We start from the raw sequence: 17055 nt of genomic DNA, 5'->3' as shown, positions 1-17055 counted from the left end.
CAACACCAACCACTACTGAATCAACTACAGAATCCACAACACCAACAACTACAGAATCTACAACACCAAGTTCTACTGTAACAACTACTGAATCTACAACTCCAACGTCTACCGAATCAACTACAGAATCTACAACACCAACCACTACTGAATCAACTACTGAATCACAACACCAACAACTACAGAATCTACAACACCAAGTTCTACTGTAACAACTACTGAATCTACAACTCCAACGTCTACCGAATCAACTACAGAATCTACAACACCAACCACTACTGAATCAACTACAGAATCCACAACACCAACAACTACAGAATCTACAACACCAAGTTCTACTGTAACAACTACTGAATCTACAACTCCAACGTCTACCGAATCAACTACAGAATCTACAACACCAACCACTACTGAATCAACTACAGAATCCACAACACCAACAACTACAGAATCTACAACACCAAGTTCTACTGTAACAACTACTGAATCTACAACTCCAACGTCTACCGAATCAACTACAGAATCTACAACACCAACCACTACTGAATCAACTACAGAATCCACAACACCAACAACTACAGAATCTACAACACCAAGTTCTACTGTAACAACTACTGAATCTACAACTCCAACGTCTACCGAATCAACTACAGAATCTACAACAACCACTACTGAATCAACTACTGAATACTGTAACAACTACTGAATCTACAACTCCAACGTCTACCGAACTACAGAATCAACACAACACCAACAACTACAGAATCTACAACACCAAGTTCTACTGTAACAACTACTGAATCTACAACTCCAACGTCTACCGAATCAACTACAGAATCTACAACACCAACCACTACTGAATCAACTACAGAATCTACAACACCAACAACTACAGAATCTACCACACAAAGCTCTACTGTAACAACTACTGAATCTACAACTCCAACGTCTACCGAATCAACTACAGAATCTACAACACCAACCACTACTGAATCAACTACAGAATCTACAACACCAACAACTACAGAATCTACAACACCAAGTTCTACTGTAACAACTACTGAATCTACAACTCCAACGTCTACCGAATCAACTACAGAATCTACAACACCAACCACTACTGAATCAACTACAGAATCTACAACACCAACAACTACAGAATCTACCACAACAAAGTTCTACTGTAACAACTACTGAATCTACAACTCCAACGTCTACCGAATCAACTACAGAATCTACAACACCAACCACTACTGAATCAACTACAGAATCTACAACACCAACAACTACAGAATCTACAACACCAAGTTCTACTGTAACAACTACTGAATCTACAACTCCAACGTCTACCGAATCAACTACAGAATCTACAACACCAACCACTACTGAATCAACTACAGAATCTACAACACCAACAACTACAGAATCTACAACACCAAGTTCTACTGTAACAACTACTGAATCTACAACTCCAACGTCTACCGAATCAACTACAGAATCTACAACACCAACCACTACTGAATCAACTACAGAATCCACAACACCAACAACTACAGAATCTACAACACCAAGTTCTACTGTAACAACTACTGAATCTACAACTCCAACGTCTACCGAATCAACTACAGAATCTACAACACCAACCACTACTGAATCAACTACAGAATCCACAACACCAACAACTACAGAATCTACAACACCAAGTTCTACTGTAACAACTACTGAATCTACAACTCCAACGTCTACCGAATCAACTACAGAATCTACAACACCAACCACTACTGAATCAACTACAGAATCCACAACACCAACAACTACAGAATCTACCACACAAAGCTCTACTGTAACAACTACTGAATCTACAACTCCAACGTCTACCGAATCAACTACAGAATCTACAACACCAACCACTACTGAATCAACTACAGAATCACAACACCAACAACTACAGAATCTACAACACCAAGTTCTACTGTAACAACTACTGAATCTACAACTCCAACGTCTACCGAATCAACTACAGAATCTACAACACCAACCACTACTGAATCAACTACAGAATCCACAACACCAACAACTACAGAATCTACAACACCAAGTTCTACTGTAACAACTACTGAATCTACAACTCCAACGTCTACCGAATCAACTACAGAATCTACAACACCAACCACTACTGAATCAACTACAGAATCCACAACACCAACAACTACAGAATCTACAACACCAAGTTCTACTGTAACAACTACTGAATCTACAACTCCAACGTCTACCGAATCAACTACAGAATCTACAACACCAACCACTACTGAATCAACTACAGAATCCACAACACCAACAACTACAGAATCTACAACACCAAGTTCTACTGTAACAACTACTGAATCTACAACTCCAACGTCTACCGAATCAACTACAGAATCTACAACACCAACCACTACTGAATCAACTACAGAATCTACAACACCAACAACTACAGAATCTACCACACAAAGCTCTACTGTAACAACTACTGAATCTACAACTCCAACGTCTACCGAATCAACTACAGAATCTACAACACCAACCACTACTGAATCAACTACAGAATCAGAATCTACAACACCAACAACTACAGAATCTACAACACCAAGTTCTACTGTAACAACTACTGAATCTACAACTCCAACGTCTACCGAATCAACTACAGAATCTACAACACCAACCACTACTGAATCAACTACTGAATCCACAACACCAACAACTACAGAATCTACCACACAAAGCTCTACTGTAACAACTACTGAATCTACAACTCCAACGTCTACCGAATCAACTACAGAATCTACAACACCAACCACTACTGAATCAACTACAGAATCAGAATACAACACCAACAACTACAGAATCTACAACACCAAGTTCTACTGTAACAACTACTGAATCTACAACTCCAACGTCTACCGAATCAACTACAGAATCTACAACACCAACCACTACTGAATCAACTACAGAATCTACAACACCAACAACTACAGAATCTACCACACCAAGTTCTACTGTAACAACTACTGAATCTACAACTCCAACGTCTACCGAATCAACTACAGAATCTACAACACCAACCACTACTGAATCAACTACAGAATCCACAACACCAACAACTACAGAATCTACACACAAAGCTCTACTGTAACAACTACTGAATCTACAACTCCAACGTCTACCGAATCAACTACAGAATCTACAACACCAACACTACTGAATCAACTACAGAATCCACAACACCAACAACTACAGAATCTACAACACCAAGTTCTACTGTAACAACTACTGAATCTACAACTCCAACGTCTACCGAATCAACTACAGAATCTACAACACCAACCACTACTGAATCAACTACAGAATCTACAACACCAACAACTACAGAATCTACCACACCAAGCTCTACTGTAACAACTACTGAATCTACAACTCCAACGTCTACCGAATCAACTACAGAATCTACAACACCAACCACTACTGAATCAACTACAGAATCCACAACACCAACAACTACAGAATCTACCACACCAAGCTCTACTGTAACAACTACTGAATCTACAACTCCAACGTCTACCGAATCAACTACAGAATCTACAACACCAACCACTACTGAATCAACTACAGAATCCACAACACCAACAACTACAGAATCTACAACACCAAGTTCTACTGTAACAACTACTGAATCTACAACTCCAACGTCTACCGAATCAACTACAGAATCTACAACACCAACCACTACTGAATCAACTACAGAATCTACAACACCAACAACTACAGAATCTACCACACAAAGCTCTACTGTAACAACTACTGAATCTACAACTCCAACGTCTACCGAATCAACTACAGAATCTACAACACCAACCACTACTGAATCAACTACAGAATCCACAACACCAACAACTACAGAATCTACAACACCAAGTTCTACTGTAACAACTACTGAATCTACAACTCCAACGTCTACCGAATCAACTACAGAATCTACAACACCAACCACTACTGAATCAACTACAGAATCCACAACACCAACAACTACAGAATCTACAACACAACTAAGCTCTACTGTAACAACTACTGAATCTACAACTCCAACGTCTACCGAATCAACTACAGAATCTACAACACCAACCACTACTGAATCAACTACAGAATCCACAACACCAACAACTACAGAATCTACAACACAAAGTTCTACTGTAACAACTACTGAATCTACAACTCCAACGTCTACCGAATCAACTACAGAATCTACAACACCAACCACTACTGAATCAACTACAGAATCCACAACACCAACAACTACAACTACAACACCAGCTCTACTGTAACAACTACAGAATCTCTACAACGAACAACTAAGAATCTACAACACCAACCACTACTGAATCAACTACAGAATCCACACAACTACTGAATCTACAACACCAACTAACAACTACTGAATCTACAACTCCAACGTCTACCGAATCAAACAGAATCTACAACACCAACCACTACTGAATCAACTACAGAATCTACAACACCAACAACTACAGAATCTACCTACTGTAACAACTACTGAATCTACAACTCCAACGTCTACCGAATCAACTCAGAATCTACAACACCAACCACTACAACAACTACAGAATCTACAACACCAACAACACAGAATCTATCACACCAAGTTCTACTGTAACAACTACTGAATCTACAACTCCAACGTCTACCGAATCAACTACAGAATCTACAACACCAACCACTACTGAATCAACTACAGAATCCACAACACCAACAACTACAGAATCTACAACACAAAGTTTCTACAACTACTGTAACAACTACTGAATCTACAACTCCAACGTCTACCGAATCCACAACACAACACCAACTGAATCAACTACAGAATCACAACACCAACAACTACAGAATCTACCTACACCAAGCTCTACTGTAACAACTACTGAACTACAACTCCAACTACTGAATCAACTACAGAATCTACAACACCAACCACTACTGAATCAACTACAGAATCCACAACACCAACAACTACAGAATCTACAACACCAAGTTCTACTGTAACAACTACTGAATCTACAACTCCAACGTCTACCGAATCAACTACAGAATCTACAACACCAACCACTACTGAATCAACTACAGAATCCACAACACCAACAACTACAGAATCTACAACACAAAGCTCTACTGTAACAACTACTGAATCTACAACTCCAACGTCTACCGAATCAACTACAGAATCTACAACACCAACCACTACTGAATCAACTACAGAATCCACAACACCAACAACTACAGAATCTACAACACCAAGTTCTACTGTAACAACTACTGAATCTACAACTCCAACGTCTACCGAATCAACTACAGAATCTACAACACCAACCACTACTGAATCAACTACAGAATCTACAACACCAACAACTACAGAATCTACCACAGAAAGCTCTACTGTAACAACTACTGAATCTACAACTCCAACGTCTACCGAATCAACTACAGAATCTACAACACCAACCACTACTGAATCAACTACAGAATCCACAACACCAACAACTACAGAATCTACAACACCAAGTTCTACTGTAACAACTACTGAATCTACAACTCCAACGTCTACCGAATCAACTACAGAATCTACAACACCAACCACTACTGAATCAACTACAGAATCCACAACACCAACAACTACAGAATCTACAACACCAACTCTACTGTAACAACTACTGAATCTACAACTCCAACGTCTACCGAATCAACTACAGAATCTACAACACCAACCACTACTGAATCAACTACAGAATCCACAACACCAACAACTACAGAATCTACAACACCAAGTTCTACTGTAACAACTACTGAATCTACAACTCCAACTACCGAATCAACTACAGAATCTACAACACCAACTACTACTGAATCAACTACAGAATCCACAACACCAACTACTACAGAATCTACCACACAACTACTGTAACAACTACTGAATCTACAACTCCAACTCCTACCGACTACAACTACAGAATCTACAACACCAAACCAACTACTGAATCAACTACAGAATCCACAACACCAACAACTACAGAATCTACCACACAACACTCTACTGTAACAACTACTGAATCTACAACTCCAACGTCTACCGAATCAACTACAGAATCTACAACACCAACCACTACTGAATCAACTACAGAATCCACAACACCAACAACTACAGAATCTACAACACCAAGTTCTACTGTAACAACTACTGAATCTACAACTCCAACGTCTACCGAATCAACTACAGAATCTACAACACCAACCACTACTGAATCAACTACAGAATCCACAACACCAACAACTACAGAATCTACAACACATCATTCTACTGTAACAACTACTGAATCTACAACTCCAACGTCTTCTACAACTACAGAATCTACAACTACACCACTTCTACAACCACAGAATCCACAACACCAACAACTACAGAATCTTCCACTCCTACCACTACAACCATAGAAGCCACAACACCAACGTCTACCGAACAACTACAGAATCTACAACATCCAACTCCTACTGAATCAACTACAGAATCCACAACACCAACAACTACAGAATCTACAACATCAATCTGTAACAACTACTGAATCTACAACTCCAACGTCTACCGAATCAACTACAGAACTACAACACCAACCACTACTGAATCAACTACAGAATCCACAACACCAACAACTACAGAATCTACAACACCAAGTTCTACTGTAACAACTACTGAATCTACAACTCCAACGTCTACCGAATCAACTACAGAATCTACAACACCAACCACTACTGAATCAACTACAGAATCCACAACACCAACAACTACAGAATCTACAACACAAAGCTTTTCTACTGTAACAACTACTGAATCTACAACTCCAACGTCTACCGAATCAACTACAGAATCTACAACACCAACCACTACTGAATCAACTACAGAATCCACAACACCAACAACTACAGAATCTACAACTTCAACTTCTACTGTAACAACTACTGAATCTACAACTCCAACGTCTACCGAATCTACTACAGAATCTACAACTCCAACCACTACTGAATCAACTACAGAATCCACAACACCAACAACTACAGAATCTACCACACAAAGCTCTACTGTAACAACTACTGAATCTACAACTCCAACGTCTACCGAATCAACTACAGAATCTACAACACCAACCACTACTGAATCAACTACAGAATCCACAACACCAACAACTACAGAATCTACAACACCAAGCTCTACTGTAACAACTACTGAATCTACAACTCCAACGTCTACCGAATCAACTACAGAATCTACAACACCAACCACTACTGAATCAACTACAGAATCCACAACACCAACAACTACAGAATCTACAACACCAAGTTCTACTGTAACAACTACTGAATCTACAACTCCAACGTCTACCGAATCAACTACAGAATCTACAACACCAACCACTACTGAATCAACTACAGAATCCACAACACCAACAACTACAGAATCTACAACACCAAGTTCTACTGTAACAACTACTGAATCTACAACTCCAACGTCTACCGAATCAACTACAGAATCTACAACACCAACCACTACTGAATCAACTACAGAATCCACAACACCAACAACTACAGAATCTACCACACCAAGTTCTACTGTAACAACTACTGAATCTACAACTGTCTAACAACTACAGAATCTACAACACCAACCACTACCGAATCAACTACAGAATCCACAACACCAACAACTACAACTACTCAAGTCTACTGTAACAACTAACTACAAGAATCTACCGAATGCTACAGAACTACACCAACCACTACTGAATCAACTACAGAATCTACAATCAACAACTACACAACACACAAAGTTCTACTGTAACAACTACTGAATCTACAACTCCAACGTCTACCGAATCAACTACAGAATCTACAACACCAACCACTACTGAATCAACTACAGAATCCACAACACCAACAACTACAGAATCTACCACACAAAGCTCTACTGTAACAACTACTGAATCTACAACTCCAACGTCTACCGAATCAACTACAGAATCTACAACACCAACCACTACTGAATCAACTACAGAATCCACAACACCAACAACTACAGAATCTACAACACCAAGTTCTACTGTAACAACTACTGAATCTACAACTCCAACGTCTACCGAATCAACTACAGAATCTACAACACCAACCACTACTGAATCAACTACAGAATCTACAACACCAACAACTACAGAATCTACAACACCAAAGTTCTACTGTAACAACTACTGAATCTACAACTCCAACGTCTACCGAATCAACTACAGAATCTACAACACCAACCACTACTGAATCAACTACAGAATCCACAACACCAACAACTACAGAATCTACAACACCAAGTTCTACTGTAACAACTACTGAATCTACAACTCCAACGTCTACCGAATCAACTACAGAATCTACAACACCAACCACTACTGAATCAACTACAGAATCTACAACACCAACAACTACAGAATCTACAACACCAAGTTCTACTGTAACAACTACTGAATCTACAACTCCAACGTCTACCGAATCAACTACAGAATCTACAACACCAACCACTACTGAATCAACTACAGAATCCACAACACCAACAACTACAGAATCTACAACACCAAGTGTCTACTGTAACAACTACTGAATCTACAACTCCAACGTCTACCGAATCAACTACAGAATCTACAACACCAACCACTACTGAATCAACTACAGAATCCACAACACCAACAACTACAGAATCTACAACACCAAGCTCTACTGTAACAACTACTGAATCTACAACTCCAACGTCTACCGAATCAACTACAGAATCTACAACACCAACCACTACTGAATCAACTACTGAATCTACAACACCAACAACTACAGAATCTACAACACAAAGCTCTACTGTAACAACTACTGAATCTACAACTCCAACGTCTACCGAATCAACTACAGAATCTACAACACCAACCACTACTGAATCAACTACAGAATCTACAACACCAACAACTACAGAATCTACAACACCAAGTTCTACTGTAACAACTACTGAATCTACAACTCCAACGTCTACCGAATCAACTACAGAATCTACAACACCAACCACTACTGAATCAACTACAGAATCCACAACACCAACAACTACAGAATCTACAACACCAAGTTCTACTGTAACAACTACTGAATCTACAACTCCAACGTCTACCGAATCCACAACAGAATCTACAACACCAACTACTACTGACCAACAACTACAGAATCTACAACACCAACTTCTACTGTAACAACTACAGAATCTACAACTCCAACGTCTACCGTAACAACTACAGAATCTACAACACCAACTTCTACCGAAACAACTACAGAATCTACAACACCAACAACTACAGTAACAACACACAAGCTCTACAACACTACTGAATCTTTCTACCGAAACAACTACAGAATCTGCAACACCAACTTCTACCGTAACAACCACAGAATCTACAACACCAAGTTCTACTGTAACAACTACTGAATCTACAACTCCAACGTCTACCGTAACAACTACAGAATCTACAACACCAACTTCTACCGTTACAACTACAGAATCTACAACACCAACAACTACAGAAACTACTACACCAAGTTCTACTGTAACAACTACTGAATCTTCCAACTACATGAATCAACACCACAATCTACAACACCGATTACCTCGACCACTTACAGAATTCCAGCACCTTTACCAATATTCCCTCCCCACCTCTACTGTAACAACTACTGAATCTACAACTCCAACGTCTACCGAATCAACTACAGAATCTACAACACCAACCACTACTGAATCAACTTTGAATCCACAACACCAACAACTACAGAATCTACCACACCAAGTTCTACTGTAACAACTACTGAATCTACAACTCCAACGTCTACCGAATTTTACAGATCTGTCAACCACTATGAACAAAAGAATTTAAAAACCAAAAACAGAATTGATTTTGAAATAAAATTGAAGCACACTCTAATTTCAATGAATTGATTATCGGCCACAAATTTCCATCTTTATGCATAAGATCGTGTTGGACTTTGATGTTTAATTATAGACAATGCACTATGGTTCAAAAGCCCATATTTTTGGCAAAAGGCGAATGATCTAGGCTGACAGATTCGTTTAGTTCAAATCGAATTGCTTATACGCGCTGTGCCCAGTAGAGCCATCGTCACCCATAGCTCACAATTAAGGTACATTCTGTTGCATCTAGCCAAATATCCAAGACTTCCTCTTGCATTGCAAGATGCATATGCGGCGAGCTGTACAGCTCGACAGTACCACAGTCATAACGTTAAAGCTAATAGATCAGAATCATCGGGTTATATGGATTAACAGGACTCCACAGTCAAGCTCTACTGTAACAACTACTGAATCTACAACTCCAACGTCTACCGAATCAACTACAGAATCTACAACACCAACCACTACTGAATCAACTACAGAATCTACAACACCAACAACTACAGAATCTACCACACCAAGTTCTACTGTAACAACTACTGAATCTACAACTCCAACGTCTACCGAATCAACTACAGAATCTACAACACCAACCACTACTGAATCAACTACAGAATACACAACACCAACAACTACAGAATCTACAACACCAAGTTCTACTGTAACAACTACTGAATCTACAACTCCAACGTCTACCGAATCAACTACAGAATCTACAACACCAACCACTGAGAATCAACTACAGAATTGAAGTACAGAAACTACAGGAATGAAAAACTTAAAGTATCTTGCGTAAAAACTACTGAATCAACAGAAGTTGTGGTCTAGCTTGGCCTACAACAGAATCTAGTCACACCAAAAAATCAACGTAATAGCAATGACGGAAATACCGCGAGACGAGCATTCTCAAATAGTAAAATATTTTCGGCTAACAATTTGGACTCTACAACTCAACGTCTATAATTTTTATAGAATCTACAATACCTATTTCTTCAGAGCACATTATTGACTCTGAAAAATTCAACAACTACAGAATCTACAATACTTTTCACTTTAACAACTACTGAATCTACAACTCCAACGTACCGAATCAACTACCCAACACAACACCAAACTACTGAATCAACATGAATCACACAACACCAACAACTACAGAATTTATTGTTCCAGTTGGTCTACTTGTAACAACTACTGAATCTACAACTAAATTATATAAGAGCGATAGAAAGTCTCATGCCAAAAAAATGGAGCCGATTAACAAATATAAAAGACGTCTTTCCTCGAGCATTAGACTCTTCCGACCCATTTCTCTCAACAATTTCTTTAAAAGAAAGGGAAAAAAGAACCCAAAAAGACCTCTTCCAAAAGAAGTTATTGCTCCATTCGAATTTCCAGATCGAGAATTGAATATGACAGGAAAACAGGATGGAGAGGCAGACGAAGACGATTTTTTTTTGCTTATTTTTGACGAAGATATGAGTATGAAACTTAGTTTAATTATAATAATAATAATATAATGATAAAAATAAAATTTATAAATGCATAATGGCTTTTTAATTTGTTTTGATTTCGGGGTTGTACATAAGACGAATAAATAAATCCTCATTTCTGTATAGTAAAGTAACAATTGTGCTCAGAAAAATAGGAAATTTACTCTTAAAAAAATGATGGCACCAAAAATTTAGCTTTATGGTATGTTAAACTGTTTATAATAATATTTAAAATAATAACATTTTGATTTCTACAATTTTTAAAAATATATGCGACATATGTGTAATTTTGTTGATATCGGGTTATATGGGAGCGGTGGGAAGGCGCGGTCAAATTGACACAACATTTTTTTCGAAATTCTATCTTTCTCTCCCAGATATTTGTGTCAATTTTCAGAATCTTAGGTCCATTTTTAGAGTTTATGCCAAAAATATGGGCTTTTGGACCATAGTGCGTTGAAAGCATTTTTATACCCGCTACTCATAGGGTAGACGGGTATTATAACTTTGTGCCTACAGAAAATGTTTATAACAAGCAGAGGGAGACATCATCGACCCCAAAAAGAATATACATATATGCTTAATCAGCGTCAACAGCCGAGGCGATTTAGTCATGTCCGTCTATCCGCCCGTTCGTCAGTCTGTCTAATTGCATGTAATTATGAGCATCAAGGTCTCCAAGACCATCGATAAAACTATAATTTCTTACAGAACGTGTAATTGTTGCAATAATAATAATAATAATAATAACAACTGTATTTTTATACCTCTAATATCTTAATTGCTTTGGTTAATTATCTGGTATATTTTGCATTCTATGTTATGGTAACTTTAATTTCAAAATTTTGCTTTTGTTGAAATTGGATAGCGGGTATCCCACAGTCGAGCTTACTGGACTATGACTTACTTTGCCACTTGTTCGAATTGAGATAAAGAAAGTTCCATTAGAGCTCCAAATGACATTTTTGTAAACGCATTACTGAAATTTATGATTACAAATAAAGATAATGAAAGCAAGGAATGCTGCCTTATTCATATAAATAGGTGAGAATTAGGAAAAACAGATAGTGCTTAAAAAGAACTCAACATGGTAAGAATTTCTGTATTCTATTTTGTTTAGTTATAAAAGCTATCGAACCCGTATTTAGCCTTTCAGGATTCTTATAGTCCTGGTATTTTGCGAAGCCATGGCTGCAGACATGTCCAAAGATTTTTCAAATTATGCAAGGCAAATTACAGCTGAAACAACGACAGAACAACAAGTGGCAACCACGCAGAATTTTTGTGATTTATTCCCCTTTTGGGATTCATGTATAACAACATTGTGTGATTTCTACCCAAACTTGCCAGTATGTTCTTCTACTTCGACAATAACAACCACAGCAGCGACAACACCAACTTCTACAGCAACTACAACAGAAGCTACCACACCAACATCTACCGTAACAACTACAGAATCTACAACACCAACTTCTACCGTAACAACTACAGAGTCTACAACACCAACTTCTACAATTACAACTACCGAATCCACAACACCAACAATATCTTCTACGTTATCATTGTGTGAAACATATCCCTTTCTGCCGATATGTACCGCTACAACACCAACTTCTACAGTAACAACTACAGAATCTACAACACCAACTTCTACAGTAACAACTACAGAATCTACAACACCAACTTCTACAATTACAACTACAGAATCTACAACACCAACTTCTACCGTAACAACTACAGAATCTACAACACCAACTTCTACGGTAACAACTACAGAATCTACAACGCCAACTTCTACAATTACAACTACAGAATCTACAACACCAACATCTACCGTAACAACTACAGAATCTACAACACCAACTTCTACCGTAACAACTACAGAATCTACAACACCAACTTCTACCGTAACAACTACAGAATCTACAACACCAACTTCTACCGTAACAACTACAGAGTCTACTACAGAGTCTACAACACCAACTTCTACAATTACAACTACTCAACTACCGAATCCACAACACCAACAATATCTTCTACGTTATCATTGTGTGAAACATATCCCTTTCTGCCGATATGTACCGCTACAACACCAACTTCTACAGTAACAACTACAGAATCTACAACACCAACTTCTACAGTAACAACTACAGAATCTACAACACCAACTTCTACAATTACAACTACAGAATCTACAACACCAACTTCTACCGTAACAACTACAGAATCTACAACACCAACTTCTACGGTAACAACTACAGAATCTACAACACCAACTTCTACCGTAACAACTACAGAATCTACAACACCAACTTCTACCGTAACAACTACAGAATCTACAACACCAACTTCTACCGTAACAACTACAGAATCTACAACACCAACTTCTACCGTAACAACTACAGAATCTACAACACCAACTTCTACCGTAACAACTACAGAGTCTACTACAGAGTCTACAACACCAACTTCTACAATTACAACTACCGAATCCACAACACCAACAATATCTTCTACGTTATCATTGTGTGAAACATATCCCTTTCTGCCGATATGTACCGCTACAACACCAACTTCTACAGTAACAACTACAGAATCTACAACACCAACTTCTACAGTAACAACTACAGAATCTACAACACCAACTTCTACAACTACAACTACAGAATCTACAACACCAACTTCTACATTAACAACTACAGAATCTACAACACCAACTTCTACAATTACAACTACAGAATCTACAACACCAACTTCTACCTTAACAACTACAGAATCTACAACACCAACTTCTACCGTAACAACTACAGAATCTTCAACACCAACTTCCACCGTAACAACTACAGAATCTACAACACCAACTTCTACCGTAACAACTACAGAATCTACAACACCAACTTCTACAATTACAACTACAGAATCTACAACACCAACGTCTACCGTAACAACTACAGAATCTACAACACCAACTTCTACGGTAACAACTACAGAATCTACAACACCAACATCTACCGTAACATCTACAGAATCTACAACACCATCTTCTACCGTAACAACTACAGACTCTACAAAACCAACATCGACCGTAACAACTACAGAATCTACAACACCAACATCTACCGTAACAACTACAGAATCTACAACACCAACTTCCACAATTACAACTACAGAATCTACAACACCAACTTCTACCGTAACAACTACAGAATCTACAACACCAACTTCCACCGTAACAACTACAGAATCTACAACACCAACATCTACCGTAACAACTACTGAATCTACAACACCAACTTCTACCGTAACAACTCCAGAATCTACAACACCAACTTCTACGGTAACAACTAAAGAATCTACAACACCAACGTCTACCGTAACAACTACAGACTCTACAACACCAACATCGACCGTAACAGCTACAGAATCTACAACACCAACATCTACCGTAACAACTACAGAATCTACAACACCAACTTCTACGGTAACAACTACAGTATCTACAACACCAACATCTACCGTAACAACTACTGAATCTACAACACCAACTTCTACCGTAACAACTACAGAATCTACAACACCAACTTCTACAATTACAACTACAGAATCTACAACACCAACGTCTACCGTAACAACTACAGAATCTACAACACCAACTTCTACCGTAACAACTACTGAATCTACAACACCAACATCTACCGTAACAACTACAGAATCTACAACACCAACGTCTACCGAAACAACTACTGAATCTACAACACCAACTTCTACGGTAACAACCACAGAATCTACAACACCAACTTCTACCGTAACAACTACAGAATCTACAACACCAACTTCTACGGTAACAACTACAGAATCTACAACACCAACTTCTACCGTAACAACTACAGAATCTACAACACCAACTTCCACCGTAACAACTACAGAATCTACAACACCAACATCTACCGAAACAACTACAGAATCTACAACACCAACTTCTACGGTAACAACCACAGAATCTACAACACCAACTTCTACCGTAACAACTACAGAATCTACAACACCAACTTCTACGGTAACAACCACAGAATCTACAACACCAACTTCTACCGTAACAACTACAGAATCTACAACACCAACTTCTACGGTAACAACTACAGAATCTACAACGCCAACGTCTACCGTAACAACTACAGAATCTACAACACCAACTTCTACCGTAACAACTACTGAATCTACAACACCAACATCTACCGTAACAACTACAGAATCTACAACACCAACGTCTACCGTAACAACTACTGAATCTACAACACCAACATCTACCGTAACAACTACAGAATCTACAACACCAACTTCTACCGTATCAACTACAGAATCTACAACACCAACTTCTACCGTAACAACTAAAGAATCTACATCACCAACTTCTACGGTAACAACTACAGAATCTACAACACCAACTTCTACCGTAATCACTACAAATTCTATAACGTCTACTACACCTTCACACCATCACCATAATCACCACCACACTCACCATCACCGATTACCTCGACCACCTTTAATAATTCCAGCACCTTTACCAATATTCCCACCCCCACCTGTGTTTCCTTTATTGCAACCTCCTAATTTGGCTTTACCTTTCCCTCCCCTATTACCACCACCACCGGTTCTATCAACCTTGCCTCCTCTTCCACCATTAATACCCAATCTTCCTATTCCAAACTTATTTCCCTTTCCAACATTTTTGAGATCTGTCCCATATGAACAAAAAGTATAAAAATAAAATATGTGGATTTTGGAATAAAATTGAAATACACACTAATTTCAATAAATTGATTATCGGCCACAAATTTTCCATGTTTTTCATCTTTATATATAACATGGTGTTGACTTTGATGTTTAATTAGAGACGATGGTAGAACATTCATGCCTGGAATCCTAGGAAGCGGCTTATAATAAAATCACAAGCATAGGCAATCGCTCTCGAATTCCAATCGCAGCTCCCTGACTGAGGTTATGGTTGAGTCTTCAACTGTCAGCAGTCCATGCTAGCAGACAACATGATTCGTTAATGCTGAAATTATTTACAATTACATAGTAATTGAAACAGAAATATCACAAACGATTTTTATATGTTCACATATAAGTATTTACTTGTATGTCATTCTATTAAGAATTTTTATTTTCATCGGCACAAACCATGTGGTATTATAATAATTTAGTTTTTTCGTCTTGACCGTGTTCTTCTTATTTTTTTGTTTGAAACATACAAATATACTGTTAGTTCTATCACAATGAATATATTATATTTTGCGTTTTTTTGTTGCTTGTATGTATGTAGGTGTTTTGTTATGTATAATATTTCGTGTATCTTTTGTCTTATAGTTTTTCGAGAGTTTGAGGGGATTTGCCCTTATATTGCATACAATCATTCAATGCTTTGACTTGATACAAACAATTTTGTAGCAGTAAGTTCGCTTACTTGCTTTTTCT

At 38.1% G+C, this 17055-nt stretch overlaps 2 protein-coding genes across 2 annotated transcripts in view; both read left to right on the top strand.

The window, feature by feature from the left end:
- Positions 1-6540, top strand: part of LOC127565947 (integumentary mucin C.1-like) — a 13350-nt gene extending 6810 nt beyond the window's left edge. Inside the window, exons 2-4 of the mRNA XM_052006907.1 lie at positions 5180-5489; positions 5679-5723; positions 6379-6540. Coding sequence (XP_051862867.1) covers positions 5180-5489; positions 5679-5723; positions 6379-6540 — 517 coding nt within the window. The remainder of the gene's footprint in view (positions 1-5179; positions 5490-5678; positions 5724-6378) is intronic.
- A 7587-nt stretch (positions 6541-14127) lies between these two features.
- On the top strand, positions 14128-16080 carry LOC127565946 (uncharacterized). Its single transcript, XM_052006906.1, has 4 exons — positions 14128-14155; positions 14709-15217; positions 15482-15660; positions 15969-16080. The coding sequence occupies exons 1-4, from the start codon at positions 14128-14130 to the stop codon at positions 16078-16080; spliced, it is 828 nt and encodes a 275-aa protein (XP_051862866.1).
- The last annotated feature ends 975 nt before the right edge of the window (positions 16081-17055 follow it).

This window comes from Drosophila albomicans, chromosome 2R (assembly GCF_009650485.2).
Source record: "Drosophila albomicans strain 15112-1751.03 chromosome 2R, ASM965048v2, whole genome shotgun sequence".
Classification (NCBI taxonomy): domain Eukaryota; kingdom Metazoa; phylum Arthropoda; class Insecta; order Diptera; family Drosophilidae; genus Drosophila; species Drosophila albomicans.
This window is presented reverse-complemented; position numbering and strand designations above follow the sequence as displayed.